This window comes from Oncorhynchus mykiss, chromosome 9, assembly GCF_057628025.1.
Source record: "Oncorhynchus mykiss isolate SJ-2025 chromosome 9, ASM5762802v1, whole genome shotgun sequence".
NCBI lineage: Eukaryota > Metazoa > Chordata > Actinopteri > Salmoniformes > Salmonidae > Oncorhynchus > Oncorhynchus mykiss.
Window position 1 is genome coordinate 7,208,557 of NC_143030.1, and position 25,923 is coordinate 7,234,479.

At 43.3% G+C, this 25,923-nt stretch overlaps 1 protein-coding gene across 2 annotated transcripts; it reads left to right on the forward strand.

Moving 5' to 3' along the window:
- Positions 1 to 824: 824 nt before the first annotated feature.
- rbm46 (RNA binding motif protein 46) lies at positions 825 to 25,520 on the forward strand. 2 transcript variants are annotated; one of them, XM_090183388.1, is made up of 15 exons: positions 825 to 988; positions 2,228 to 2,272; positions 2,362 to 2,497; positions 2,595 to 2,698; positions 2,825 to 2,877; positions 4,394 to 4,523; positions 9,172 to 9,274; positions 11,187 to 11,268; positions 12,202 to 12,326; positions 12,562 to 12,695; positions 19,014 to 19,094; positions 19,438 to 19,521; positions 23,507 to 23,628; positions 24,096 to 24,198; positions 24,581 to 25,520. In XM_090183388.1, the coding sequence occupies exons 1-15, from the start codon at positions 844 to 846 to the stop codon at positions 24,784 to 24,786; spliced, it is 1,653 nt and encodes a 550-aa protein (XP_090039514.1). In that variant the 5' UTR covers positions 825 to 843; the 3' UTR covers positions 24,787 to 25,520. The 2 variants fall into 2 exon arrangements, with proteins under 2 accessions (XP_090039514.1, XP_090039513.1); XM_090183387.1 differs by lacking the exons at positions 825 to 988; positions 2,228 to 2,272; positions 23,507 to 23,628; positions 24,096 to 24,198; positions 24,581 to 25,520 and adding an exon at positions 22,068 to 22,224 and having other exon boundaries at positions 2,460 to 2,698.
- The last annotated feature ends 403 nt before the right edge of the window (positions 25,521 to 25,923 follow it).

Genomic DNA, 25,923 nt, shown 5'->3' on the forward strand with positions numbered 1-25,923 from the left:
CACAACACAGTCTAATCAACTCTGCTAGTTTGGGGCGGCAGGTTGGGTCAGCGTTGGGTCGGTAACCGAAGGGTTGCTGGATCGAATCCCCGTGCTGACAAGGTAAAAAATCTATCGTTTATGCCTCTGAACAAGGCAGTTATCCCCACTTTTCATCGGGTAAAACCATCATTATAAATAAGAATGTGTTCTTATTAACTGGAATGCCTAGTTAAATAAATGTTAGAAATATATCTATATATATTTACATATTTCTTATTAACTGGCATGTCTAGTTAAATAAATAAAAAACATTAAAAAAAATATTTTTTACAAACTCTGCTACTCTAGAGTTCATTTACGAACACACCCCAATTATCCCGCCGTTCGCACCCGCAACGCACGCTGATTGGCTGGATGTGGATGATCGCGGTCGCCTATGTCAACTCGAGGAAGACCGGGGGCTTTGATCGCCGACTAAACCGCAGTTCATCACCGTAGCGAATATATAAACACAAAAAAATTGATAAAATCCACGTTTAAAAAATAGTAATATCTATAATACATATATTTACGACTGAGGTAAGCAGCTTTTTTTGTTGTTGTTGGACTTTTATTAATTAACCATCGAACTGGATAATTGATAGTAAAGTTAGCTAGCTAACTAGCGTTAATTCCCGCCTAGCTAACGTTACAAAGACCGCGGTCTAATTTAGCTATTAATACCGTTGTTAGTAACGTAACTAGCTAATATATATATATATTTATGTTGTCAACTTCATTCATCCACTGGACTATTTAACGGAATTGCCTAAAGTTAGCCAGCCGTCCACACAGACCGAGCGTCCGACGTTAGCTGACCATATGGACGGAGACGGCGGTAGTGTGACCGGGGACGACGGGAGGACGGAGAGCCCGAACGAGGCTGCGCTACTAGCGCTGATGGAGACCACGGGATACAGCATGGTACAGGAGAACGGACAGAGGAAGTTCGGTGGCCCGCCTCCAGGTGTGGGTTTAACGTTGTGTGTGTGTGTTTGGGTGTGTGTGTGTGTGTGTGTGTGTGTGTGTGTGTGTGTGTGTGTGTGTGTGTGTGTGTGTGTGTTTGGGTGTGTGTATGTATGTATGTATGTGTGTGTGTGTGTGTGTGCGTGTGTGTGTTTGTGTGTGTGTGTGTGTGTGACAGAGAGAGAGACAGTGTGTTAAGTTAACAACTGTGGTTGAATTCAGCTAGTATGTCTGAGAGAAAGAGAGAGACAGAGAATTGAGAGAGAAAAAGAGACAGAGAGAAGGTAGTACCAATTGTGTGTGTGTAAGAGAGTACGGTTACATGCAATAACGCGACTCATGTGGATAGTCAGATTAATATAATCGTTGGATTAAAACCGTTGCATGCTTTTGCAAGAAGAACGATTTCGCCAAATATTCATATTTACCTGGAATCATGTTATTTTTGGGAAGAATATATCATTTTGAGTTTGTATGTGAAAACTACTAAGATGCATAAATTCACTCAGTTGTTCAGAACTCACTTCACTCACGCTAAGGAGGGAGGCTCTCTCGGCTAGGCTTTCAGGCTCCATATCTACTGGCATTGAAGGGATGTAAACTCTGCACCTTCCCATTAATAATAGTAATTAGATTATGAATGATTAATACAGGTGTGATGAACTTCAACGATTTCTCTCTCTCATCATCCTCTCGCTCTCTCCTCTCTCATTATCCTCTCTCTACTCTCTCATTATCCTCTCTCTGCCTCCTCTCTCCTCATTCCTCCCCTCTCTGCCTCTCTCCTCTCTCTCTCATTATCCTCTCTCCTCATTCCTCCTCTCTCTCTTGCTCTCTCTCCTCTCTCATCATCCTCTCTCTCCTCTCTCTCATTATCCTTTCTCTGCCTCCTCTCTCCTCATTCCTCCCCTCTCTGCCTCTCTCCTCTCTCTCTCATTATCCTCTCTCCTCATTCCTCCTCTCTCTCTTGCTCTCTCTCTCCTCTCTCATCATCCTCTCTCTCCTCTCTCTCATTATCCTTTCTCTGCCTCCTCTCTCCTCATTCCTCCCCTCTCTGCCTCTCTCCTCTCTCTCTCATTATCCTCTCTCCTCATTCCTCCTCTCTCTCTCTTTCATCATTCTCTCTCATTATACTCTCTCTGCCTCCTCTCCTCATTCCTCCTCTTTCTCTCTCTCTCTTTCATCATTCTCTCTCTCCTCATCCTCTCTCTCTCTTTTTCCCTTTCCTCCTTCTCCCCAGGTTGGGATGGCCCTCCTCCCCCACGAGGGTGTGAGGTGTTTGTAGGTAAGGAACCACGTGTAATCTACTTCCACACGCGTCAGTGTAAGAGTATAATGACGATAAGAGAATCTTTGTGGGTGTGGTCTCTTAAGGTAAGATCCCCAGGGACATGTATGAGGATGAGTTGGTGCCCGTGTTTGAGAGAGCTGGGAGAATCTACGAGTTCAGACTGATGATGGAGTTTAGTGGAGAGAACCGGGGCTACGCTTTCGTCATGTATACTACCAGGTAGGGATTATCCCTCCCCCCTCTCTGTCTCCATCTCTCTCTCTTCCCCTTCTCATCCCTCTCTCATCATTCTCCCCTCCTGCGTGTGTGATTACAGAGAGGCAGCTCAGAGATCCATCCATCTCCTAGACAACCATGAGATCAGACCAGGGAAGTTTATAGGAGTGTGTGTCAGTCTGGACAACTGTAGATTGTTCATAGGTAGGAATGACTTCAGCACAATGTTGTCTGAACTCGTATGTCTATTTCAGCAATGGAAAACATCACTAAAATGTGTTGTCTTAGATTTTAGATAGCCCATTTACTAATGATAGGACTGTTTTACAGGGTCTATACCCAAAGACAAGACGAAGGAGGAAATACTAGTGGAGATGAGGAAGGTTAGTGTGCTCACATCTAGCAGACATGAGGAGGGCTGACATCATGAGGAAGGTTAGTGGGCTGTCGTCTAGCAGACATGAGGAGGGCTGACATCATGAGGAAGGTTAGTGGGCTGTCGTCTAGCAGACATGAGGAGGGCTGACATCATGAGGAAGGTTAGTGGGCTGTCGTCTAGCAGACATGAGGAGGGCTGACATCATGAGGAAGGTTAGTGGGCTGTCGTCTAGCAGACATGAGGAGGGCCGACATCATGAGGAAGGTTAGTGGGCTGTCGTCTAGCAGACATGAGGAGGGCTGACATCATGAGGAAGGTTAGTGGGCTGTCGTCTAGCAGACATGAGGAGGGCTGACATCATGAGGAAGGTTAGTGGGCTGTCGTCTAGCAGACATGAGGAGGGCCGACATCATGAGGAAGGTTAGTGGGCTGTCGTCTAGCAGACATGAGGAGGGCTGACATCATGAGGAAGGTTAGTGGGCTGTCGTCTAGCAGACATGAGGAGGGCTGACATCATGAGGAAGGTTACTGGGCTGTCGTCTAGCAGACATGAGGAGGGCTGACATCATGAGGAAGGTTAGTGGGCTGTCGTCTAGCAGACATGAGGAGGGCTGACATCACGAGGAAGGTTAGTGGGCTGTCGTCTAGCAGACATGAGGAGGGCTGACATCATGAGGAAGGTTAGTGGGCTGTCGTCTAGCAGACATGAGGAGGGCCGACATCATGAGGAAGGTTAGTGGGCTGTCGTCTAGCAGACATGAGGAGGGCCGACATCATGAGGAAGGTTAGTGGGCTGTCGTCTAGCAGACATGAGGAGGGCTGACATCATGAGGAAGGTTAGTGGGCTGTCGTCTAGCAGACATGAGGAGGGCTGACATCATGAGGAAGGTTAGTGTGCTGTCGTCTAGCAGACATGAGGAGGGCCGACATCATGAGGAAGGTTAGTGGGCTGTCGTCTAGCAGACATGAGGAGGGCTGACATCATGAGGAAGGTTAGTGGGCTGTCGTCTAGCAGACATGAGGAGGGCCGACATCATGAGGAAGGTTAGTGGGCTGTCGTCTAGCAGACATGAGGAGGGCCGACATCATGAGGAAGGTTAGTGGGCTGTCGTCTAGCAGACATGAGGAGGGCCGACATCATGAGGAAGGTTAGTGGGCTGTCGTCTAGCAGACATGAGGAGGGCTGACATCATGAGGAAGGTTAGTGGGCTGTCGTCTAGCAGACATGAGGAGGGCTGACATCATGAGGAAGGTTAGTGTGCTGTCGTCTAGCAGACATGAGGAGGGCCGACATCATGAGGAAGGTTAGTGGGCTGTCGTCTAGCAGACATGAGGAGGGCTGACATCATGAGGAAGGTTAGTGGGCTGTCGTCTAGCAGACATGAGGAGGGCTGACATCATGAGGAAGGTTAGTGTGATCACATGGTCTCGTAATGAGGTAGGGAATTTCCCCTTGTTCTAATGGTTCAGATGTATGCCCTTTGTCACACAGTGTATCAATCGGTGTGTGTGTTGTCTAGGTGACAGAAGGAGTGGTAGACGTCATAGTTTACCCCAGCGCTACAGACAAGACTAAGAACAGAGGGTTTGCCTTCGTTGAGTACGACTCTCACAAAGCAGCTGCCATGGCACGGAGGAAACTAATACCAGGTACACACACACACACACACCAATACACTTTTGATTGGATTTTACACACACGCACACTCTACAAGTCTTACAAAGCTGAAGCCATGGTACTAATGAAAGTCATACCAGGTGTACTTGTCCAGGGTTACAATATACATGTGTGTTGTTGGGGGACTAGAGGACTGGAGTTGGGCTGTTGGGGGACTAGAGGATTGGAATTGGGCTGTTGGGGGACTAGAGGACTGGATTTGGGTTGTTGGGGGACTGGAGGACTGGAGTTGGGCTGTTGGGGGACTAGAGGACTGGAGTTGGGCTGTTGGGGGACTAGAGGACTGGAGTTGGGCTGTTGGGGGACTAAAGGACTGGAGTTGGGCTGTTGGGGAACTAGAGGACTGGAGTTGGGCTGTTGGGGGACTGGAGTTGGGCTGTTGGGGAACTAGAGGACTGGAGTTGGGCTGTTGGGACTAGAGGACTGGAGTTGGGCTGTTGGGGAACTAGAGGACTGGAGTTGGGCTGTTGGGGAACTAGAGGACTGGAGTTGGGCTGTTGTGGGACTAAAGGACTGGAGTTGGGCTGTTGTGGGACTAAAGGACTGGAGTTGGGCTGTTGGGGGACTAGAGGACTGGAGTTGTGTTGTTGGGGAACTAGAGGACTGGAGTTGGGCTGTTGGGGGACTAGAGGACTGGAGTTGGGCTGTTGGGGGACTAAAGGACTGGAGTTGGGCTGTTGGGGAACTAGAGGACTGGAGTTGGGCTGTTGGGGAACTAGAGGATTGGAATTGGGCTGTTGGGGGACTAGAGCACTGGAGTTGGGTTGTTGGGGGACTGGAGGACTGGAGTTGGGTTGTTGGGGGACTGGAGGACTGGAGTTGGGCTGTTGGGGGACTAAAGGACTGGAGTTGGGCTGTTGTGGGACTAGAGGACTGGAGTCGGGCTGTTGGGGGACTAGAGGACTGGAGTTGGGCTGTTGGGGGACTAGAGGACTGGAGTTGGGCTGTTGGGGGACTAGAGGACTGGAGTTGGGCTGTTGGGGGACTAGAGGACTGGAGTTGGGCTGTTGGGGGACTAAAGGACTGGAGTTGGGCTGTTGGGGAACTAGAGGACTGGAGTTGGGCTGTTGGGGGACTAGAGGACTGGAGTTGGGCTGTTGGGGGACTAGAGGACTAGAGTTGGGCTGTTGGGGTACTAGAGGACTGGAGTTGGGTTGTTGGGGGACTAAAGGAATGGAGTTGGGTTGTTGGGGAACCCTAGAGGACTGGAGTTGGGCTGTTGGGGAACTAGAGGACTGGAGTTGGGCTGTTGGGGGACTAGAGGACTGGAGTTGGGCTGTTGGGGGACTAGAGGACTGGAGTTGGGCTGTTGGGGGACTAAAGGACTGGAGTTGGGTTGTTGGGGAACCCTAGAGGACTGGAGTTGGGCTGTTGGGGAACTAGAGGACTGGAGTTGGGCTGTTGGGGGACTAGAGGACTGGAGTTGGGCTGTTGGGGGACTAGAGGACTGGAGTTGGGCTGTTGGGGGACTAAAGGACTGGAGTTGGGCTGTTGGGGAACTAGAGGACTGGAGTTGGGCTGTTGGGGAACTAGAGGACTGGAGTTGGGCTGTTGGGGAACTAGAGGACTGGAGTTGGGCTGTTGGGGGACTAGAGGACTGGAGTTGGGCTGTTGGGGGACTAAAGGACTGGAGTTGGGTTGTTGGGGAACCCTAGAGGACTGGAGTTGGGCTGTTGGGGAACTAGAGGACTGGAGTTGGGCTGTTGGGGGACTAGAGGACTGGAGTTGGGCTGTTGGGGGACTAGAGGACTGGAGTTGGGCTGTTGGGGGACTAAAGGACTGGAGTTGGGCTGTTGGGGAACTAGAGGACTGGAGTTGGGCTGTCGGGGGACTAGAGGACTGGAGTTGGGCTGTTGGGGGACTAGAGGACTAGAGTTGGGCTGTTGGGGTACTAGAGGACTGGAGTTGGGTTGTTGGGGGACTAAAGGAATGGAGTTGGGTTGTTGGGGAACCCTAGAGGACTGGAGTTGGGCTGTTGGGGAACTAGAGGACTGGAGTTGGGCTGTTGGGGGACTAGAGGACTGGAGTTGTGTTGTTGGGGAACTAGAGGACTGGAGTTGGGCTGTTGCGGAACTAGAGGACTGGAGTTGGGCTGTTGGGGGACTAAAGGACTGGAGTTGGGCTGTTGGGGGACTAGAGGACTGGAGTTGGGCTGTTGGGGAACTAGAGGACTGGAGTTGGGCTGTTGGGGAACTAGAGGATTGGAATTGGGCTGTTGGGGGACTAAAGGACTGGAGTTGGGCTGTTGGGGGACTAGAGAACTGGAGTTGGGCTGTTGGGGGACTAAAGGACTGGAGTTGGGCTGTTGGGGAACTAGAGGACTGGAGTTGGGTTGTTGGGGAACCCTAGAGGACTGGAGTTGGGCTGTTGGGGAACTAGAGGACTGGAGTTGGGCTGTTGGGGGACTAGAGGACTGGAGTTGGCCTGTTGGGGGACTAGAGGACTGGAGTTGGGCTGTTGGGGGACTAAAGGACTGGAGTTGGGCTGTTGGGGAACTAGAGGACTGGAGTTGGGCTGTTGGGGGACTAGAGGACTGGAGTTGGGCTGTTGGGGGACTAGAGGACTAGAGTTGGGCTGTTGGGGTACTAGAGGACTGGAGTTGGGTTGTTGGGGGACTAAAGGACTGGAGTTGGGTTGTTGGGGAACCCAAGAGGACTGGAGTTGGGCTGTTGGGGAACTAGAGGACTGGAGTTGGGCTGTTGGGGGACTAGAGGACTGGAGTTGTTTTGTTGGGGAACTAGAGGACTGGAGTTGGGCTGTTGGGGGACTAGAGGACTGGTGTTGGGCTGTTGGGAGTTTAGTCAGTTATAGTAGTAGCAGTACCTCGGAGTTACTGTAGAGGGGGCTAAAACTAAACAATTGATATCAAAACATTTTTGGTCACATACACATGGTTAGCAGATGTTAATACGAGTGTAGCGAAATGCTTGTGCTTCTAGTTCCGACAATGCAGTAATAACCAACGAGTAATCTAGCTAACAATTCCACAACAACAACCTTATACACACAAGTGTAAAGGGATAAAGAATATGTACATAAAGATATATGAATGAGTGATGGTACAGAGCAGCATAGGCAAGATGCAGTAGATGGTATAGAGTACAGTATATACATATGAGATGAGTAATGTAGGGTATGTAAACATTATATAAAGTGGCATTGTTTAAAGTGGCTAGTGATTTGAGTCAGTATGTTGGCAGCAGCCACTCAATGTTAGTGATGGCTGTCTAGCAGTCTGATGGCCTTGAGATAGAAGCTGTTTTTCAGTCTCTCGGTCCCAGCTTTGATGCACCTGTGCTGACCTCTCCTGCTGGACGATAGCGGGGTGAACAGGCAGTGGGTCTAGTGGATGTTGTCCTTGATTATCTTTTTGGCCTTCCTGTGACATCGGGTGATGTTGGTGTCATGTATCGATTTATAGGTGCCATAGCTAGGGCCCTATAAATCTGCATTGCTGGGAACGCAGTCGGTATCACGGAATCCAGACATTAAAACAGAATTCAACAATATATTGAACTTATTATTTTTTACATACGTTAATTTGCCCAAGTTTATCATAAGAACAAAAGACATTAGTGATTTGTATTTTCCTTCAACTTTCAACGCGGCAAAGGTCACAGGATGCCACCTACCCAACAAGTCAGTTCATCAAATTTCTGCCCTGCTTAGAGCTGCCCCGGTCCACTAAGTGCTGTTATTGTGAAGTGGAAACGTCTAGGAGAAACAACGGCTCAGCCGAGAAGTGGTAGGCCACACAAGCTCACAGAACGGGACCGGCGAGAGGGAATGCTCACGTCTGTGTGGTCGGTCTACCACTTTGTGTAGACGTTAGCGAGGATGCTGATGACAGCCGTCTTCATGTCTGTGTGGTTGGTCTACCACTTTGTGTAGACGTTAGCGAGGATAGCTAAGACGGCTAAGACGTTAGCGAGGATAGCTAAGACGGCTAAAACGTTAGCGAGGATAGGTAAGACTGGCTAAGACGTTAGCGAGGATAGCTAAGACGGCTAAGACGTTAGCGATGATAGCTAAGACGGCTAAAACGTTAGCGAGGATAGCTAAGACGGCTAAAACGTTAGCGAGGATAGCTAAGACTGCTAAAACGTTAGCGAGGATAGCTAAGACGGCTAAAACGTTAGCGAGGATAGCTAAGACGTTAGCGAGGATAGCTAAGACGTTAGCGAGGATGCTGATGACAGCCGTCTTCTGGTAGATGCAAAGGTTTTCCAAAAACCTTCTGAATTAAATGTTCACTACAAAGTAGCCTAATACCTAACTGGCAGAATGATATCATGTTATTGTTGTTTTTTTTATCAGTCCAGTGACCATTTGTTTTGAAAACTCTTCAATCACGACGGTCTCTGGCTGGCGAGCAGTTGAATTAAAGGTTACACCCGAAAATATAAGTTCCTTCCATTTTTCCCAGACCTCAAAATGGGGTATCCTGATGTGGTTTAAGCATCCTAATGGACTTATTAGAGCATCCATTTTTTATTTATTTTTTCTATCTAGAAATGTTTGGTTTTGAGAGCAAAATCTTGAAAACGTAAGAAGACAAATTGTAACCTGATAAAACTAAATGGAGAAAACTGAATTTTTTTGGGGGGGGGGTATCTCCAGGTACGTTTCAGCTGTGGGGCCACACTATCCAGGTGGACTGGGCCGAACCAGAGAAGGATGTTGACGAGGAGACTATGCTACGTGTCAGAGTGCTCTACGTCAGGTGTGTGTGTGTGTGTGTGTGTGAATAACGTTCCTATTATGCATGCGTAACCGATAGCGACAGGCAATAAATGGCGGGTTGGGCCAGTAACTGAGCTGACGAGGCAAAAAAAAAAATCTGTAATTTCTGCCTGCGAGCCGTTAACCCACTGTTTCCCCCGGTGGCGTGGATGTCGATTTAGAACCTCTGATTTAGAAGGGTTGGGTTAAATCCAACAGACACCATTTCAGTTGAATGCGTGCAGATCTACAGCTGACTAGGTATCTATATATATATATCTCCCTTTCCCTCGTATTTACCCACGCAGTCATAAATTACCCTTGAAAGTGCATTGCCTACGGCATGTTTGTTTGTCTGTAAGGATACGCCGTAGCTTTTTAAAATAGCAAACAGGAGACCTTCTCTGGAGAACGTCGAACTGACATTTTACGACCTGTAAAATAATGTCGCTTCTGAAGCAGGAGTAACGTCCGTCACCAGGCGACCGGAGCTGTCAATCGAATAATCTCGAGCTCCCTGCACGCAGACCACTCTCTCCTCGTATAGTTTGACTTGCCAAGACGTTTAGTTGAAAGAAAACATCTTCCACTAGGAATCGACTCCTAAGATTCAATATTTTTTGGAACGGAGGAGACTGATTAGTTGGCGTACTTCCGAGAACACAAACACTCACATCTTTAGTAGCAAGATAGCGAGGGATTGAGAGAGAGGAGAGGGGCACAGTATAGGCAGGTCAGCCACCAGACAGACAGAACCGTGCACTAGGTCTGTCTATCAGTATAGGCAGATCAGCCACCAGACAGAACCGTGCACTAGGTCTATCTATCAGTATAGGCAGGTCAGTCACCAGACAGACAGAACCGTGCACTAGGTCTATCTATCAGTATAGGCATGTCAGTCACCAGACAGACAGACAGAACCGTGCACTAGGTCTATCTATCAGTATAGGCAGATCAGCCACCAGACAGAACCGTGCACTAGGTCTATCTATCAGTATAGGCAGGTCAGCCACCAGACAGAACCGTGTACTAGGTCTATCTATCAGTATAGGCAGGTCAGCCACCAGACAGAACCGTGCACTAGGTCTATCTATCAGTATAGGCAGATCAGCCACCAGACAGAACCGTGCACTAGGTCTATCTATCAGTATAGGCAGGTCAGTCACCAGACAGACAGAACCGTGCACTAGGTCTATCTATCAGTATAGGCAGATCAGCCACCAGACAGAACCATGCACTAGGTCTATCTATCAGTATAGGCAGATCAGCCACCAGACAGAACCGTGCACTAGGTCTATCTATCAGTATAGGCAGATCAGCCACCAGACAGAACCGTGCACTAGGTCTATGTATCAGTATAGGCAGGTCAGACACCAGACAGTCAGAACCGTGCACTAGGTCTATCTATCAGTATAGGCAGGTCAGCCACCAGACAGACAGAACCGTGCACTAGGTCTATCTATCAGTATAGGCAGGTCAGTCACCAGACAGAACCGTGCACCAGGTCTATCTATCAGTATAGGCAGGTCAGTCACCAGACAGACAGAACCGTGCACTAGGTCTATCTATCAGTATAGGCAGGTCAGTCACCAGACAGACAGACAGAACCGTGCACTAGGTCTATCTATCAGTATAGGCAGGTCAGTCACCAGACAGACAGAACCGTGCACTAGGTCTATCTATCAGTATAGGCAGGTCAGTCACCAGACATAATTTTCTTTGGGGGGGGTGAGGAGGACAAAAAACACATTATTTCTCCATTAGGGATTTGTCTCAACGTTAAGGAGCCCAATTTTGTTTTTTAACGTTTAAACTTTCACACCCCTAGTATGTGTCTGTGTGTGTGTGTTGTGAAGGGGGGGGGGGATCAACCCTGTTGACAACTTGACAATAAAATAAACTTTTTTTTTTAGAAACCTGATGATGACGACTACTGAAGAGACACTGAGACAGGAGTTCTCTAGATTCAAACCTGGCACTGTGGAGAGAGTCAAGGTATTGGTGTCTGCGTCTGTGTGTCTGAGTGTTACTGCGGAATTCTTGAAAGTAATTTTATTCATCAATATTTGTGGCCTTATTTTGGTCTGAAAACTGCCTTAAATGGACCTGTTTTTATCAGTAGAATAAAGCCAGATACTGAGTTATCTCTGAAATGGCCAATACAATCCTTCCCTTTGAGGGTGGGATATCTTGGGATTGGGTTGAAAGCAATGTGGACTGCTAAATAAATTGGCAAAATATCAGTCCTCTCTTCCTCCTCTATATACTCTTTTGAAAGGCCAAAATATCAGTCCTCTCTTCCTCCTCTCTATACTCTTTTGAAAGGCCAAAATATCAGTCCTCTCTTCCTCCTCTCTATACTCTTTTGAAAGGCCAAAATATCAGTCCTCTCTTCCTCCTCTCTATACTCTTTTGAAAGGCCAAAATATCAGTCCTCTCTTCCTCCTCTCTATACTCTTTTGAAAGGCCAACATATCAGTCCTCTCTTCCTCCTCTCTATACTCTTTTGAAAGGCCAACATATCAGTCCTCTCTTCCTCCTCTCTATACTCTTTTGAAAGGCCAAAATATCAGTCCTCTCTTCCTCCTCTCTATACTCTTTTGAAAGGCCAAAATATCAGTCCTCTCTTCCTCCTCTCTATACTCTTTTGAAAGGCCAACATATCAGTCCTCTCTTCCTCCTCTCTATACTCTTTTGAAAGGCCAAAATCGGCTGACAATATCAGTCAACCGGTAAATTGCTCTGTCATCCTCTTGTGACGTGAAAACAAGAAGACACTTTTCTGCCAGTTTTCAATAGTATTTCTGTCTGTTTTCTAGAGTATTTCTCTGTTTTCAATAGTATTTCTGTCTGTTTTCAATAGTATTTCTGTCTGTTTTCAATAGTATTTCTGTCTGTTTTCAATAGTGTTTTTCTGTTCTCCTGTAGAAATTGACAGACTATGCGTTTGTCCACTACCACTCCCGTGAGGACGCAGTGACGGCTTTACACCTGATGAACGGAGCGCTGATCGACGGAGCCACGATCGAGGTCACCCTCGCCAAGCCTGTCAGGTAAAACCGGCAAACTTTTATTTAAAATGTTAAAAAACAGTCAAATGTTAAAACACAAACGGATGAAAGGTAGGCGAGTCAGCTTTACCGAAGGGTTGCCGGTTCGACTCCCAGCACCAATGGGATGTGCCCTTGAGCAAGGCGGCACTTAACCCTCTAGAACTGCTCGGCTCCAACCCGTGTTTGTTTGTCTGTTTGTGTGAAAATAGATAACGTGATGTTCTTCCTCCTTCAGTAAAGAGGGCGGTCGGCGGTTCGGTAACCGTGGTTATGTCGGTAACAGTAACCTTGTGGGTCCCTACGGCGATGTGTCCTCCACCGGGAGTTTTCTCTTCCAGGGACATGAGGATGGAGGCATGATGGGAGGAGGTAAATAAACCCCAGACGATTGGCCTTGAATGAACTGACCACTTACACAGGACATTTTACTGATATTATTAGTAGCAGCTGTAACAGTAGCAGCAGTAACAGTAGCAGCAGTAACAGTAGTAACAGTAGCAGTAGTAACAGTAGTAACAGTAGCAGTAGTAACAGTAACAGCAGTAACAGTAGCAGCGCAGTAACAGTAGTAACAGTAGTAACAGCAGTAACAGTAGCAGCGCAGTAACAGTAACAGCAGTAATAGTAGCAGCAGTAACAGTAGCAGTAGTAACAGTAGCAGTAGTAACAGTAACAGCAGTAACAGTAGTAACAGTAACAGTAGTAACAGTAGCAGTAGTAACAGTAGTAACAGTAACAGTAACAGCAGTAACAGTAGCAGCAGTAACAGTAGTAACAGTAACAGTAACAGCAGTAACAGTAGCAGCAGTAACAGTAACAGTAGTAACAGTAGCAGCAGTAACAGTAACAGTAGTAACAGTAGCAGTAGTAACAGTAGCAGCAGTAACAGTAGCAGCAGTAACAGTAACAGCAGTAACAGTAGCAGCGCAGTAACAGTAGCAGCAGTAACAGTAGTAACAGTAACAGTAGCAGCAGTAACAGTAGCAGTAGTAACAGTAGCAGTAGTAACAGTAGCAGTAGTAACAGTAGCAGCAGTAACAGTAGCAGCAGTAGTAGTAGTAACAGTAGCAGCAGTAACAGTAGCAGCGCAGTAACAGTAGCAGCAGTAACAGTAGCAGCAGTAATAGTAGCAGCAGTAACAGTAGTAGTAGTAACAGTAGTAACAGTAGCAGCAGTAACAGTAGCAGTAGTAACAGTAGTAACAGTAGCAGCAGTAACAGTAGCAGCAGTAGTAGTAGTAACAGTAGTAGTAGTAACAGTAGTAGTAGTAACAGTAGTAGCAGTAGCAACAGTAGTAGTAGTAACAGTAGTAGTAGTAGTAGTAACAGTAGTAGTAGTAACAGTAGTAGCAGTAGCAACAGTAGTAGTAGTAACAGTAGTAGTAGTAACAGTAGTAGTAGTAACAGTAGTAGCAGTAGCAACAGTAGTAGTAGTAACAGTAGTAGTAGTAACAGTAGTAGTAGTAACAGTAGTAGCAGTAGCAACAGTAGTAACAGTAGCAGCAGTAACAGTAGCAGTAGTAACAGTAGCAGCAGTAACAGTAGCAGCGGTAGTAGTAGTAACAGTAGTAGTAGTAACAGTAGTAGTAGTAACAGTAGTAGCAGTAGCAACAGTAGTAGTAGTAACAGTAGTAGTAGTAGTAGTAACAGTAGTAGTAGTAACAGTAGTAGTAGTAGTAGTAACAGTTGTAGTAGTAACAGTAGTAGTAGTAACAGTAGTAGCAGTAGCAACAGTAGTAGTTGTAGTAGTAACAGTAGTAGCAGTAGCAACAGTAGTAGTAGTAGTAGTAGTAGTAGTAACAGTAGTAGTAGCAACAGTAGTAGCAGTAGCAACAGTAGTAGTAGTAGTAGTAGTAACAGTAGTAGTAGTAACAGTAGTAGTAGTAGTAGTAACAGTAGTAGTAGTAACAGTAGTAGTAGTAACAGTAGTAGCAGTAGCAACAGTAGTAGTAGTAGTAGTAACAGTAGTAGTAGTAGTAGCAACAGTAGTAGTAGTAGTAGTAGTAACAGTAGTAGCAGTAGCAACAGTAGTAGTAGTAGTAGTAGCAACAGTAGTAGCAGTAGCAACAGTAGCAGTAGCAACAGTAGTAGTAGTAGTAACAGTAGTAGTAGTAGTAACAGTAGTAGTAGTAGTAACAGTAGTAGTAGTAACAGTAGTAGCAGTAGCAACAGTAGTAACAGTAGTAGTAGTAGTAGTAGTAACAGTAGTAGTAGTAACAGTAGCAGTAGCAACAGTAGCAGTAGTAGTAGCACCAGTAGTAGTAGTAGTAACAGTAGTAGTAGTAGTAACAGTAGTAGTAGTAGCAACAGTAGCAGTAGTAGTAGTAGTAGTAGCAACAGTAGTAGTAGTAACAGTAGTAGTAGTAGTAGTAGTAGTAGTAGTAACAGTAGTAGCAGTAGCAACAGTAGTAGTAGTAACAGTAGTAGTAGTAGTAGTAGTAGTAGTAGCAACAGTAGTAGCAGTAGCAACAGTAGTAGCAGTAGCAACAGTAGTAACAGGAGTAGTAGTAACAGTAGTAGTAGTAACAGTAGTAGTAGTAGCAACAGTAGTAGTAGTAGTAACAGTAGTAGCAGTAGTAGTAGTAACAGTAGTAGTAGTAACAGTAGTAGTAGTAACAGTAGTAGCAGTAGCAACAGTAGTAGTAGTAGTAGTAGTAACAGTAGTAGTAGTAGTAGTAGTAGTAACAGGAGTAGCAGTAGCAGTAGTAGTAGTAACAGTAGTAGTAGTAACAGTAGTAGCAGTAGCAACAGTAGTAGTAGTAGTAGTAGTAACAGTAGTAGTAGTAGTAACAGGAGTAGCAGTAGCAACAGTACTAGTAACAGTAGTAGTAGTAACAGTAGTAACAGTAGTAGCAACAGTAGTAGTAGTAACAGTAGTAACAGTAGTAGCAACAGTAGTAGTAGTAGTAGAGGGGGTTTCCATGACTACAGGTTGTAAGCAAAAGAATGATGCGCTTTTGGAGCTGTACTGTCTGTATCCGAGGCTCAGCCAGTCGTCCACATAACAACAGAATGCAGCACTCGACTGAAGAGAGAAGAGATTGGTTAGTTTTACAGCATCAGCGTGCTCTGGAAAGACAGCGGGAGAGTTGTATGGTAGTTTCCCTCCCCTGAACGATAACTAAGAGGTAGGTGAGAAGCCTGACCACGGAGACGAGGGGTGAGAAGGTGATGAAGCAGTACTTGGTGAGCTGTAACCGATGAAAACCGGCATTTGGAAAGTTTGAAGTGAGGGAGAAAGTGTGGTGAACAGGTTTTGTTAGCATTGTTGAGTATCTTGCTTGCTGGATCGAACGATCCGTTTGCTAGTCAGAGAAATGTTGAGCAACATAAGCCAACTTTACTGATCAAAGAATTGACTTCATGGTGTAAAAATTAGCTGGCTAATAAAGTCAGACAGCTAACGAAGTACGCTAGCTAACGTTAGCTAGCTAACCGAACCGGTTATAATATTAACCGGTAACGTTATACGACTCCTTGCCGTTCCTCAAGTTATATAACGTGTAAGTTGTTGACTTCGACCCTGGCAATCTGTGTGACATGTTAACGAGCTAACGAACAAACTACTATCTGTGAACTAATGTTTTTCCCTTTTACAGTATGTGGTTAGTTTTCAGAGTGAGAGAATTGGGTGAAAATGAGACGTTGCTTGTTTAAACGAGTGTATCTGGAGCTGGGCCTGGTTTAAGCTGGATGCTACTAGGTTTAAGAAACACCACACACTTTCCCTCTTTCTCACTTTTTTTTCCAATACAGTGGATAAAAAGGGGTTATAGCAGGTGTTACTCACTGCCTGAAATAAATCATTTATGCCAACAAAGGGTATCATGCTCTGCTGGCACATTGTAGAACAGATGTCCACAGGCAGAAAGTGTACAATGTAATAATGTGGCCGTGTAGCCCAAAGATATTGCTTTTGTTGCGTTGAACTTTGACAGTGACAGGTGCGTGAGTGAAGGGGGGATTATTTCATCTTTTTTTTTTACTCAGTGAATGTTATTTTTGCACACAATGTAGCCTTGCGCACTTGATCTATGTCTACTATAGTGGTCACTATAATAGAGCACCAATAGAAATGTCTGTTTGTTTCATTCTATTTATACTTAAGATGTTGTTTTTTTTCCTCCCAAGTGCAATATTTAGATGTGGTGAGGTCACAAGCGTTCTATTATAAAGGTTGTCGTGGTAACAAGTGTTCTATTATAAAGGCTGTCATGGTAACAAGTGTTCTATTATAAAGGCTGTCGTGGTAACAAGTGTTCTATTATAAAGGCTGTCGTGGTAACAAGTGTTCTATTATAAAGGCTGTCGTGGTAACAAGTGTTCTATTATAAAGGCTGTCGTGGTAACAAGTGTTTTATTATAAAGGCTGTCATGGTAACAAGTGTTCTATTATAAAGGCTGTCGTGGTAACAAGTGTTCTATTATAAAGGCTGTCGTGGTAACAAGTGTTCTATTATAAAGGCTGTTGTGGTAGCAAGTGTTCTATTATAAAGGCTGTCATGGCTAACTGCAATATTAGTGTATTGTTTTTTTTTTTTTCAAGGCTTGAGTGTCATTTGCAGTAAAGTCTAGGCAACAAATAACATTGGATTACCCTCTATACATGTTTTTTTTTTTAGCTGTGAGTTAGGTTCACATGAAGCACTTGTTATTTGACACACACAGACTGATCATGTAGATCATATTCTTAGTTATTTAATTAGTTAGAACCTGCATTTCCCCCTAGAAGGGATGTTTCAGGACAACAACAAAAAAGTTTGCATCCCTGAGCAACAGTAGTAGTAGTAGTAGTAGTGGTGGTAGTAGTAGTAGCAACAGTAGTAGTAGTAACAGCAGTAGTAATAGTAGTGGTAGTAACAGCAGTAGTAGGTGTAGCAGCAACAGTAGTAGTAGTAGTAGTAGTAGTAGTAGCAACAGCAGTAGTAGTAGTAATAGTAGTAACAGCAGTAGTAGTGGTAGTAGCAACAGTAGTAGTAGTAGTAGCAACAGTAGTAGTAGCAACAGCAGTAGTAGTGGTAGTAGCAACAGTAGTAGTAGTAGTAGCAACAGTAGTAGTAGTAACAGCAGTAGTAGTAGTAGTAACAGCAGTAGTAGTAGTAGCAACAGTAGTAGTAGTAGTAGCAACAGTAGTAGTAGCAACAGTAGTAGTAGCAACAGTAGTAGTAGTAGAAACAGTAGTAGTAGTAACAGCAGTAGTAGTAGTAGTAGTAACAGCAGTAGTAGTAACAGTAGTAGTAGTAGCAACAGTAGTAGTAGTAACAGCAGTAGTAGTAGTAGTAACAGCAGTAGTAGTAGTAGTAACAGTAGCAGCAGTAGTAGTAGTGGTAGTAGTAGAAGCAGTAGTAGTAGTGGTAGTAGTAACATCAGTAGTAGTAGTAGTAACAGTAGTAGCAGTAGCAGTAGTAGTAGTAACAGTAGTAGTAGTAGTAGTGGTAGTAGTGGTAGTAGTAGAAGCAGTAGTAGTAGGAGTAGTAGTAACAGCAGTAGCAACATTAGTAGTAACAGTAGTAGTAGTAGTAACAGTAGTAGTAGTAACAGTAGTAGTAGTAGAAACCGTAGTAGTAGTAGTAGAAACAGTAGTAGTAGTAGTAACAGTAGTAGTAGTAGTAGTAGTAGAAACAGTAGTAGTAGTAGTAGTAACAGTAGTAGTAGAAACAGTAGTGGTAGTAGTAGTAACAGCAGTAGTAGTAGTGGTAGTAGTAGAAGCAGTAGTAGTAGTAGTAGTAGTAGTAGAAGCAGTAGTAGTAGTAATAGTAGTTGTAATAACAGTAGCAGCAGTAGTAATAGTAGTTGTAGTAGTAGCAACAGTAGTAGTAGTGGTAGTAGAAGCAGTAGTAATATTAGTTGTAGTAGTAGCAACAGTAGTAGTAGTGGTAGTAGAAGCAGTAGTAGTAGTAATAGTAGTTGTAATAACAGTAGCAGCAGTAGTAATAGTAGTTGTAGTAGTAGCAACAGTAGTAGTAGTGGTAGTAGAAGCAGTAGTAGTAGTAGTAATAACAGTAGCAGCAGTAGTAATAGTAGTAGTAATAGTAGTATCAGTAGTAATAATAGTAGTTGTAGTAGTAGTAATAGTAGTTGTAGTAGTAATAGCAGTAGCAGCAGTAATAATAGTAGTTGTAGTAGTAGTAATAGTAGTTGTAGTAGTAACAGCAGTAGTAGTAGTAGTAGTAGAAGCAGTAGTAGTAGTAGTAGTAATAACAGTAGCAGCATTAGTAATAGTAGTAGTAATAGTAGTTGTAGTAGTAGTAATAGTAGTTGTAGTAGTAGTAATAGCAGTAGTAGTAGAAACAGTAGTAGTAGTAGTAATACTAGTTGTAGTAGTAGTAGAAACAGTAGTAGTAACAGCAGTAGTAATAGTAGTTGTAGTAGTAGTAATACTAGTTGTAGTAGTAGTAGAAACAGTAGCAGCAGTAGTAATAGCAGTAGTAGTAGAAACAGTAGTTGTAGTAGTGGTAGTAGTAACAGCAGTAGTAGTAGTAGTAGTAGTAGTACTAGTAGTAGAAGCAGTAGTAGTAGTAGTAGAAACAGTAGTAGTAACAGCAGTAGTAATAGTAGTTGTAGTAGTAGTAATACTAGTTGTAGTAGTAGTAGAAACAGTAGCAGCAGTAGTAATAGTAGGTGTAACTGTAATATCAAGAAGTAACTGTGGTGCACATTGATGCTCTAAACTTATTGGTGAATTTAGGAGGAGGAGGGATGGAGGTAGGGACTCCTCTACGACCACTCAGCCTGCCACCTCGCCTGGGGAGTCTCTACGTTGGAACAGGTCAGTGTGTCTGTGGGAAGGGAGCGTGCGTGGTGGGGGGGGAGTGTGTAATATATGATGAGGATGATGATGATGATGATGAAGGTGGTCTGTCTGTAGGAACAGGTTGTGTGTAATCTATGATGATGATGAAGGGGGTCTGTCTGTAGGAACAGGTTGTGTGTAATCTATGATGATGATGAAGGTGGTCTGTCTGTAGAAACAGGTTGTGTGTAATATATGATGATGATGAAGGTGATCTGTCTGTAGAAACAGGTTGTGTGTAATATATGATGATGATGAAGGTGTTCTGTCTGTAGGAACAGGTTGTGTGTGTAAATGATGTATAATGATCTCTATATAGGAACAGGGGATGTGGAGAGGTGTGTGTATCCCATCTTCGCTGGCTCCAGTCTCTCCCCCGCCAGCCTGCTGTCACTCAAACCAGGTGCGTTCGATACCGATGATGATGAGGAGGATTAGGGTTGCAAAAGTTTGGTTTAAAAAATCCCATGATTTCCAGAAATCCTGTTTGAAAGATTCCCAGAATCAGGAAATCCATATATATATTTTTTTTATAAAACCTGCTGATGATGATGTTATATTATGATATGATGATTGTGATATTATTATATTATATACAGTGCATTCAGAAAGTATTCAGACCTCTTCTCTTTTTCCAAATGGTTTACATCACAGCCTTTAAACAGCCTTTCACAAAAAATGTAAAATCATCATTAATCTACACACAATACTCTATAATGACAAAGCAAAAATATATATATATATATATTTAGAAATATTTGCTAATTTACTAAAAATAAAACCCATCTTATTTACGTAAGTATTCAGACCCTTGGCCTGAATGCCAAGCGTCATGTCTGGAGGAAACCAGGCACCGCTCATCACCTGGCCAATACCATCCCTACGGTGAAGCATGGTGGTGGCAGCATGATGCTATGGGGATTTTTTTCAGTGGGAGACTAGTTAGGCTCGAGGGGAAAATGAACGGAGCAAAGTACAGAGAGATCCTTGATGAAAACCTGCTACAGAGCTCTCAGGACCTCAGACTGGGGCAAAAGTTCACCTTCCAACAGCACAATTACCCGAAACACACAGACAAGACAACGCAGGAGTGGCTTCGGAACAAGTCTCTGAATGTACTTGAGTGACCCAGCCAGAGCCAGGATTTGAACCCGATCGAACATCTTTGGAGAGACCTGAAAATAGCTGTGGATCTGCAGAGAAGAATGGAAGAAACTCCCCAAATACAGGTGTGCCAAGCTTGTAACGTCGTACCCAAGAAGACTCGAGGCTGCAATCGCTGCCAAAGGTGCTGAAGTACTGAGCGAAGGGTCTGAATACTTATGTAAATGTGATATTTCAGGTTTTTATTTATAACACATTTGCAAAAAAATCTAAACCTGTTTTTGCTTTCATTATGGGGTATTTGTGTGTAGATTAATGAGGGGAAAAAACTATTTAATACATTTTAGAATATGGCTTTAACGTCACAAAATGTGGAAAAAGTCAAGGGGTCTGAATACTTTCCAAATGCTCTGTATGTTGTTCATAAATTAAATCATTTTAATTTGTCACATGCGCCGAATACAACAGGTTACTTACTGCAAAAAGCTTACTTACAAGCCCTTATCAACCAACAATGCAGTTTTAGGAAAATAGAATTATGAAAATATCTACTGAATAAACTAAAGTAACGAGGCTACAGTTGAAGTCGGAAGTTTACATACACTTACAGGCTGACCACACGCGAGCGTTGCAAAATAAATGTAGAAATCTATGTTATTCAATTATTGCACCCACACTGCTTGCGTGCGTCAACGAGCATCTGCGTTGCCAAGGGCTAAAATAGAAGTCCTTTCTATTTCTGACGCAGATCGCGCTGCAAGTCCTGCCTCTCCAATCTCCTCATTGGTTTATAGAAGCAGGTACCCACGTGCCATCTCCTCATTGGTTATACCCACGTGGGTTATTGAAAGAAGAACCGTGTTGCCGGTCGGTATAGTAATACCATGAAAGTTTAGATGCCAATCACCATATAAGTTCAAAGATGAAAAAGCCTGGAAGGAGGAGAGATGACTAGAAACGATTCGGGTTGACCGTTTTATGTGTGGATTAATTGGTGGAGTAGAGGACCTTGTGCATTTCAGGTAAAATAACAACTCAATGTTTATATCCCAGAACAAATTAGCTAGCAACAGCAAGCTAGCTAAATAGGACAAATTAGCTAGCAAGTGCAAGCTAGCTAAATAGGACATATTAGCTAGCAACAGCAAGCTGTACTTGGCTGATTCTCTTTTGATTTTCCCACGATGTCAATCAAAGAGGCACTGAGTTTGAAGGGTAGGCTTTGAAATACAGGAGCAACAGTATATCCTTTGCGTCAGACTCATTAAAGAAACATTTCTTTGTCCAGGTCGAGGTGAGTAATGGCTGTTCTGATGTCCAGAAGCTCTTTTCTGGTCATAAGAGACGGTGGCAGAAACACTATGTACTAAATAAGTTACAAACAATACGGGGGGAAAACACAAAGTAGCACAATTGGTTAGGAGCCCGTTAAAACGGCAGCCATTCCCTCCGGCGCCATTATCAATCTAGGTCAGTTTAGTTCAGCGGTGTCTCTGCTAGAGTACTACTGCTATAAGAACATTTAGGCTCTACCTGAGTACTACCTCTACTACTAATAATACTATAATAATACTATATATGTTGTTACTAGGTCAGTTTAGTTCAGCGGTGTCTCTGCTAGAGTACTACTGCTATAAGAACAGCTGGGCTCTACCTGAGTACTACCTCTACTACTAATAATACTATAATAATACTATATATGTTGTTACTAGGTCAGTTTAGTTCAGCGGTGTCTCTGCTAGAGTACTACTGCTATAAGAACAGCCGGGCTCTACCTGAGTACTACCTCTACTACTAATAATACTATATAATATACTGTAATAATACTATATATGTTGTTACTAGGTCAGTTTAGTTCAGCGGTGACTCTGCTAGAGTACTACTGCTATAAGAACAGCTGGGCTCTACCTGAGTACTACCTCTACTACTAATAATACTATATAATATACTGTAATAATACTATATATGTTGTTACTAGGTCAGTTTAGTTCAGCGGTGACTCTGCTAGAGTACTACTGCTATAAGAACAGCCGGGCTCTACCTGAGTACTACCTCTACTACTAATAATACTATATAATATACTGTAATAATACTATATATGTTGTTACTAGGTCAGTTTAGTTCAGCGGTGACTCTGCTAGAGTACTACTGCTATAAGAACAGCCGGGCTCTACCGGAGTACTACCTCTACTACTAATAATACTATATAATATACTGTAATAATACTATATATGTTGTTACTAGGTCAGTTTAGTTCAGCGGTGACTCTGCTAGAGTACTACTGCTATAAGAACAGCTGGGCTCTACCGGAGTACTACCTCTACTACTAATAATACTATATAATATACTGTAATAATACTATATATGTTGTTACTAGGTCAGTTTAGTTCAGCGGTGACTCTGCTAGAGTACTACTGCTATAAGAACATTTAGGCTCTACCTGAGTACTACCTCTACTACTAATAATACTATAATAATACTATATATGTTGTTACTAGGTCAGTTTAGTTCAGCGGTGTCTCTGCTAGAGTACTACTGCTATAAGAACAGCTGGGCTCTACCTGAGTACTACCTCTACTACTAATAATACTATAGTAATACTATATATGTTGTTACTAGGTCAGTTTAGTTCAGCGGTGTCTCTGCTAGAGTACTACTGCTATAAGAACAGCTGGGCTCTACCTGAGTACTACCTCTACTACTAATAATACTATATAATATACTGTAATAATACTATATATGTTGTTACTAGGTCAGTTTAGTTCAGCGGTGACTCTGCTAGAGTACTACTGCTATAAGAACAGCTGGGCTCTACCTGAGTACTACCTCTACTACTAATAATACTATATAATATACTGTAATAATACTATATATGTTGTTACTAGGTCAGTTTAGTTCAGCGGTGACTCTGCTAGAGTACTACTGCTATAAGAACAGCTGGGCTCTACCTGAGTACTACCTCTACTACTAATAATACTATATAATATACTGTAATAATACTATATATGTTGTTACTAGGTCAGTTTAGTTCAGCGGTGACTCTGCTAGAGTACTACTGCTATAAGAACAGCTGGGCTCTACCTGAGTACTACCTCTACTACTAATAATACTATATAATATACTGTAATAATACTATATATGTTGTTACTAGGTCAGTTTAGTTCAGCGGTGACTCTGCTAGAGTACTACTGCTATAAGAACAGCTGGGCTCTACCTGAGTACTACCTCTACTGCTAATAATACTATATAATATACTGTAATAATACTATATATGTTGTTACTAGGTCAGTTTAGTTCAGCGGTGACTCTGCTAGAGTACTACTGCTATAAGAACAGCTGGGCTCTACCTGAGTACTACCTCTACTCTACGCCGGGACAAGATGGGAAGCTAATGCTCATATACAAGGTGGGTATATGTCTCATTAATTAATTAATTTGTTGTTAATTAGTACCTTAGTTCATTCATTTTTTTAATATTTTTTTTTCTAACCTTTATTTAACGAGGCAAGTCAGTTAAGAACAAATTCTTATTTTCAATGACTGCCTGTTCAGGGGCAGAACAACAGATTTGTACCTTGTCAGCTCGGGGGTTTGAACTTGCAACCTTGCGGTTACTAGTCCAACGCTCTAACCACTAGGCTACCCTGCCATTTATTCAGTCATTATTTTCACCACCTTTACTACTGCCACAACTACACACTATTTACCAAAACAAACATTCATACAACGATCTAGTCTGGCTGACGGCTGACCCACGTGACTACACAGCAGGCTGTGAAGGACTTTTGAGAGCTGGTGTCAGCCAGATTAACAACGACTGTGTCCACATCCTTTTAATTCTCCTGTCTGCGCGTGTGTGTTTGTGTCTGTTAGGTCGTGATCTCGTCGACGAGAAGTAGCTTCATGCCAGACAAGGTGTGTACGGTGTTGGAGGACGCTAAGGAGCTGGCAGCCCAGAATGCACTCTGGAACCTGGGTTAGTAATTAAACACGCGCTTGACACTTGTTAGAGCAGTGACTCATAACCGGTGGCACCCTTTAATGTGGTCCGCGATGGGATTTAGGGGGAAAGTATTATTTGTGAATTTTTAAAAAATAACGTGACTTCAGGCTCCACTTTTTAACGTTTATACCTGGTTAAAAGTATGTCGAAATTATTATGGATCTTTTAAAATAAATATATATTAAAAATGACATCCTTTACAAATATCTTCTCTCCATGGAATTCCCAAATTAGCTCTCGGGCCTCGATGTTGCCTACACAGGATATGGGGTTCCCAGTTTGCAATCAATTGACCGATTATTATTATTTTTATTTTTTTAAACTGTTCTCTCTACTCTATCCCTTCCTCTCTCAGACTGTTCCTTCCTCAACGGTAGTTCCCCGGGTTCGCTCTCTCCTCCTCTTCCTCCCGTCTCCTACGGTTCTCTCTCTCCTCCTCCTGTCTCCAACAGCCCCGGTCTCCTCTCATACGGCTGTACCAGAGCCTTCCCCTACCCTCTCTCTCCCACCACCCCACAGAGACTCTATATCCCCCCTAATCAGAACCCTGCCTTCTTCTGATCATCCCTCCATCATCACTCGCTGTGTGAGAAGAGGGAACACAGGGATGGAGGAGGGAGGTGGAGGTGAACAACATCTAGTTTGTTACTGAGCCATTTTACTTTTGTGTTGGATGTTTGGTTGGTTTAGTTTTTTGGGTCGTTTGGTTTTCAAAAGACGGCCATTCTGTAATTCATATGTTAAGTTGACTCAGGAAGGGCTGCATTCATTCTGCTCACAGTGTTACTCTATGCGGCAAAGGTACATGCTAAGCGGGATCCTCCGGACGTCTAACTCCGACGTCACCCCGTTTGAAGTTGACATTTAAAATTGTTACGGTAAGGGTTAAGTTTAGGGTTAAGGTACGGGTAGGGTTTAAGGTACGGGTAGGGTTTTAGGGTAGGGTTGTCCCAAGGATCCCACATAGCATCTACCCAAACCCCATATAGGTAAGGTAAACAAGGGAATTATAGATCAAACTGAAGAAAACCTCATTTACTTTAGCGCTTATTTTATATCTTGGCAATAATGATACTTGAATAGTATTGACTTTTGACCATATGTATTTATAAAACATGATTTAAATATTTTAGTGACTTTTTTTTATTTAAATGTACTGTATTTTATTTTTATGTCATCGTCCACCTATATTATCTTTTACGGCAGTATATTTAGGTCCTATTGTATCGTATAATATTCAAAAAATCAAACAATGTCAAAATTCTGTACTGAAAAAAAAAAAATCTCTACTTCTATTTTGTTATTCAATTCATGATTTATTTATTAGCAGCTGGTGATTTTGAACAACAAAGGGAAATCAAGTGAGCAGATCTAAATGGAAAAGCCGATGTGTAAAAGACAATCCAAAATGGTTCCGTCACATAATATATTTATTGAGATTTAAATATTGAATATTATTATTATTATTAACATTATAAAGACATAGCGATCATCAACAAGACAGCGTTGCCTCTCCTCCAAAAATATTCACTTTTCATTTTGTTGTCTTTTTTTTTTTAATGTCATTTACAGTTTTTGTCAAAAAAAAGTTATTTAAAGGGATACTGTGTGATTTAAAGGGATACTGTGTGATTTAAAGGGATACTGTGTGATTTAAAGGGATACTGTGGGATTTAAAGAGATACTGTGGGATTTAAA

Excerpts from the sequence above, each read along its gene's own strand:
- rbm46 (XM_090183388.1), top strand. The coding sequence starts at position 844 with ATGGACGGAGACGGCGGTAGTGTGACCGGGGACGACGGGAGGACGGAG. Across the intron at positions 2,699-2,824 it reads CAACTGTAGATTGTTCATAG|GGTCTATACCCAAAGACAAG; the intron begins GTAGGAATGACT and ends ACTGTTTTACAG. Across the intron at positions 12,696-19,013 it reads TGGAGGCATGATGGGAGGAG|GAGGAGGAGGGATGGAGGTA; the intron begins GTAAATAAACCC and ends TGGTGAATTTAG.